This window comes from Sceloporus undulatus, chromosome 2 (genome assembly GCF_019175285.1).
Source record: "Sceloporus undulatus isolate JIND9_A2432 ecotype Alabama chromosome 2, SceUnd_v1.1, whole genome shotgun sequence".
NCBI lineage: Eukaryota > Metazoa > Chordata > Lepidosauria > Squamata > Phrynosomatidae > Sceloporus > Sceloporus undulatus.
The window spans coordinates 69,654,654-69,659,637 of record NC_056523.1 but is presented as its reverse complement, the minus strand read 5'-3'; the positions used below and the strand labels follow the sequence as shown (position 1 = coordinate 69,659,637).

The 4,984-nt window shown below is 41.5% G+C and overlaps 1 protein-coding gene across 2 annotated transcripts in view; it reads right to left on the bottom strand.

Moving 5' to 3' along the window:
- The window catches only part of ITIH3 (inter-alpha-trypsin inhibitor heavy chain 3), a 36,185-nt gene that overhangs the window by 10,417 nt on the left and 20,784 nt on the right, over positions 1-4,984 (bottom strand). For both annotated transcript variants that reach the window (XM_042452753.1, XM_042452755.1), the window contains 4 exons: positions 3,961-4,100; positions 3,266-3,420; positions 1,699-1,704; positions 117-179 (listed from right to left, as the gene is read on the bottom strand). In XM_042452753.1, the coding sequence (XP_042308687.1) occupies positions 117-179; positions 1,699-1,704; positions 3,266-3,420; positions 3,961-4,100 (364 nt within the window). The remainder of the gene's footprint in view (positions 1-116; positions 180-1,698; positions 1,705-3,265; positions 3,421-3,960; positions 4,101-4,984) is intronic.

Below are 4,984 nucleotides of genomic sequence, written 5' to 3'. Positions count from 1 at the left end.
ATGTACAGTATCTCTGACTTATGATACACTTGGCCATAATAAAAGAGACTATAAAGCTTAAATCTTTTGAGTTCAGACTCTGCCCTCCAATGATAACAATTTGAAACAAAACTCACCACTAGTATACATGTGACTGGTGGCTGGACTACTGTATGATGGAACAACAGGTGATGCTGATGCTATATAGAAAGAAAGATAAATCATTACGCTAAAGTAAAAAAAAAAATAATAGAATGCTAATGGGAGGTCTTGCGTGGAGTGCCTAAAGGCTCTTTCATAGGGTCATTACTCCTTAACATTTTATCAAAAACATTGGGGTTGTACATGAGGCAAAAGGCCTGTGATCTCCCTGAGCCTGATGTCATCCTTTTAAGACAGCTTAAGCAAACAGCCCCAGGCTAGGATCAGACAGACCAGATGCTGATCAGGCACTTTCAGCCTGACCTTGGCCCAAAAAGGCATTAGCATGGTCTTTGATAACTGGCTGTTTGTGGCAGATTTTGCTGGAAACTCCACTGCAACAGTCAGCAGACCACATGGCCACTCTCCCCCTTACCTGCCACAGCTATGTTCCCTGTGATGGCCCCTGTCATGGCCTGTGGCATTGGAAGGGGGCATCTGACCCCATGAGTGAAGCCAGGTGCCTCGTTTCCACCCTTATAGGCAACGGCAGGGCTCTTCACAGGAAATGTGTTGATAATGATGGCAGTAGGTAAGGGAGTGCTGTTTTCCACAGTGCAATGAGGGTAGGTGTTTGAACACCTGCCTTTCACCACACTAGAGCAGATAAGTGCCAGGGGCAGGAATGGGCCAGAACCACTGGCAGGATCCTATAGGGTTGGCCCGTGATATTCTGCCTGTGTTTTCAACCCCTTAAGATGATGAGGTAAAAGGAATCCTTATCAAGTTATCTACTTGCTGGAAACTCCACTGCGTAGATGTAGATGAACTTTATGATGGGGTATTATGTTAGAAAAAATGATTAGAATATATATGAATGTGGCAGCAAAACTGTTATAGCTGGAGATTCTGTACTGAGCAAAGGACTGGATTCAATGGCCCATGAAGTCCCTTCCAGTACTTTGATTCTATGTGTAGTGGTTTGAACAAACATGAATGAGATTTCAGTGAACTTACTGTTATTTTACAGTTTTACGGTAAATGTTTTTTATTTAGAGCTTGGAAAAAACTACGTTTTGGAGTATATCTCCAAGAATGTTCCAGCCAGCATGTCAGTCGTATGCCTTAAATTAAATTTCCACGTTCTGTTTTTTTAATTATTAATATAAGTATGGATTATGTTGACATATAATTGGAAGTACCGATGAAAGCAACTGCAGATAATATTTACTTAGTCATCTGGTTCAAAACAATGGTTGAAACTGGGGACTTTTTCTGCAGGTCTTCAGGTATACACATCACAAAAGTCTAAATCCAAATGTTAGTCCAAACTAGAACAAACTAGATCAAACACAAGTTACATAAATTCCCACTGATTCTCCATACCTTCTTCATTTGACTAGACTCAGGCTAAAGAATCCCCAAAAATGCTTTGTGCTGTCCCCATGACCAACTGTCACAAACAAATGACTTGCACATTGGGAGCAATGGTTCTCATATGGTACCTGTTATGTGGGCAGTGATCCAGTAATTCAATGAAAATGTTGTTTATAGGTAAAATAATAAAGTTAAACTTACCCTCAGCTGTTTCCAACAGTCAGTAAGAAAAGAATAATAAGAAAAAGAGTTACAATTTTTATGAACAGCCATTCTGATATAATATACTTTTTGTTTTTAAACATTAGACTTTATCACACAAGGCTTCTAAACCATCATAAAAGTTCAATAATGGCACCTTTGAGTATAGAGCAGCATAACTCCAGAATTGCATTAAGAAAAAGAAATATCCCCACACACAAATGACGGGCATGCTGGGTAGGGCATAGGGATTAAGGGCAAGGCAGAGGAGAATGCAAGGGGATAGCGACAGCCTGTTGAACTAATGAAGGAATATGGGGTAAAGAGTGCTCCCAAACTGGTATGTATGCACTTCCCTTCATTAACACCGTTGTGGTGAGAAGGGGGTGGTGTGATTAAGTTCACTGTGAATAAAGTGCAGTTTGGATAAGCATAAGGGACCAGACACACAGCTTTAGAGAGATTGTGGAATAAAAATTTCTACATCTGTGAACAGAAGGAATTGTGCCATTCTTAAAAATGGGCATCGATTAGATCTAGTGCTCATATAATGTTCTCTTTGCTTCACAGTGACAGTGTGACTCCTCTAGGATAGATATATAGGAGGAAGAGTCATGCCACATGAATCACCTTAATATAACTCAATAAGTATTATCCCAAGATAATTGCCCTGTCATTGCCTACATGAGCCCTGGGGAACTTTTGACCATCTTGGGGCAACGGCTCCAGCATCTGTGGCTTGAAGTCCATCTAATGATCCCCATCTTGGCATTCATGACACATGTCAATGTAAGCTTTAGCTGCTTGTTATGAAGATTAGTAAATATGTCACCAAGGCGGGTTACAGACCGCCATGAAAGTATGTAGTCAGTCCATATTAGGGTTAGGAAGGTGCGGTGCTTCCGCACCCCCCTAACCCTAGTACAGAGTCTGTACAAAATGGCGGCACCCCATCTACATGGGGGCCGCCATGACGACGTCACGACCGCACTGCCTCTATACGGGGTGGCGTGGACGTGACATTGTCGCTCCGTGCCAGGGCGCTTAGTGTGCCCTTTGCGTGGAGTAGGAAGGAGCTCCATTTCGGAGCTCCTTCCTGGTTTGCACCGCTGGGCACAGCCTTCACATGGCTGCGCCCAGCGACACAAAGGAGAAAGGGGCCAAGGGGCCCCTTTCTCCTTCTCCCCGCCGCCGCGGGGTGTCCTTAGGGCTTGAAGCCCCAAGGACACCCCTTTCCAGGCTGCGGGGAAGCGGCCTTTTGCTGCTTCCCCGCAGCCTGGAAAGCGGTGGATCGGGGCCTCAGCGGCTGCCATTTTGGCCACTGAGGCCACGATACCCCGGGGAAAGGGGCAGGTACAGGCCGCCTCAAAGGGGTGGTCTGTAACGCGCCCAAGTTTACCAAGTATTGGCCAAGTTCAGAGCACCTTTTAGTACTGAATGAAATCCAATCATCACTGTCCCCAGTTGTATTTTAAACTTTGTCTTAATGTTCACAAACTACATGGGCAGTTAGTTGGGACCACTTCCCACCTGGAGGACACTTTAAAAAATAATATTGTATTTGTACCTTCTAGAGGTTTGTCTGCAAGAGCGGCCTTATCCTCATTGTCTTCTGGTTTTGTGACTATCATGGATGTCAAAGGAGTCACAAATTTATATTTTAAAGACAGTTCCAGGGCTTGAGCAGTAAGATTTGCCTTTTCATCTCCTTTTGCGGCATTCCTGGATGAAAGAACAAAACCAAATAAATTATTGGTCAGTTCTCTGGCTGATCACCATATGTTTAAAGACATACAGGAGAGACAGGCTTGGCAGTGCCTATTAACCATAATAACTGGAGCTTCATCTTGGAAGAGTAGAATAATCTGATTGCCAAATGAAGGCCCTCTCCTGTGTTCCCACAAGAGGTACCTATGATGGTAGTGAGACAGAAAGAAGGACCTTCCTTGAAAATTTCAAAATATTGGAGAATATGGTCGCTCAGATACCCTAAGTGGGGCAAACCATACTACATACATATTGCTTAAACAACATATCTGTTGAGGACTGCAGGTTTCTGACAGTTGGAATCTTGAGTGAACACAGAAAGCTTTTAACATGCCATGATAACAAAAAGTAATCCTACATATTTACAATACAACCACACTGCATTCAATGGAATTCCTATACTGTTGTGCTTAGAAGCCTTATAGCAGTGGCAGTAGGATAGTTCTCTACAATTTTTTGAACTCACTCATGACAGCAGAAAGTATTCTTCATTACCGTTTTTCCAGAAGCTGTTGAATGGTGAGATATGCCCAGAGTCTCTCAATATAATCCCCAAAGATGTACTGTTGGTCCTCAAAACCTTTAGCTGTTCCTTCAACATCTGCTTGTTCGGTAAAGGTCATATTGTCTTCTGCCTGTTAGACATTTTTCAAAAGAATTTTTTTAAAAAAATTAATTTTAAAAAATTAATTCAGCCACACACTACATCTTTTTACTTTCTTGCTAGTAAAGCAACAAAAAGCATTTCTTCTCAGGCAAAGCAATAGATAGTGACATCATCGTTGCACTTTTCCTCTAGAGTTAAACAATTGCAATGCTATGGCTGCAGCACCAGCATTTAACCACTGCACCAACTAAGTTACATCATAATTATATAAGCTATAATTGTAAATTGTAATTACATAATTATAACCATTAGTGAGGGATCTCTCCATTTCTTTTGTGTCATAACTGTAACTTATAAGTTATTTTTATACCAATGTGGATATTATCTCACTAAACAGGAGAATGGAGAAATATGGCATGCTTTGTGTGATGATTAATGCTGCACTTCATGCTGCTACCTTCATGTTGTGTTGTGGACATTGCGATGACCTCATAGTCCAGAGGAGAGTGTTTTTATCACAGATCAGCATTTTATAGCATTATTGTTGTTGCTATGTGCTTTCAGCTTGCTTCCAATTTATGGCAACCCTAAGGCAGTCCCATTACAGGGGCTTTTTTGGCAACATTTGGTCACAGGGGGTTGGCCTTTGCCTTCCTCTGAGGCTAACTGTGACTTATCCAGGGTCACCCAATGGGTGTCCATGGCCAAACTGGCCTCCAGAATCATAGTCCAATGTTCAAACCATTCCACCATGCTGGCCCTTATTATTATTATTATTATTATTATTATTATTATTATTATTATTATTATTATTATTATTATTATTATTATTATTATTTTATATAGCACTGTAGATTTGCACAGTGCTGTACATAAAAACAATAAATATAAAAAAGTAAACCTGCCTATGGC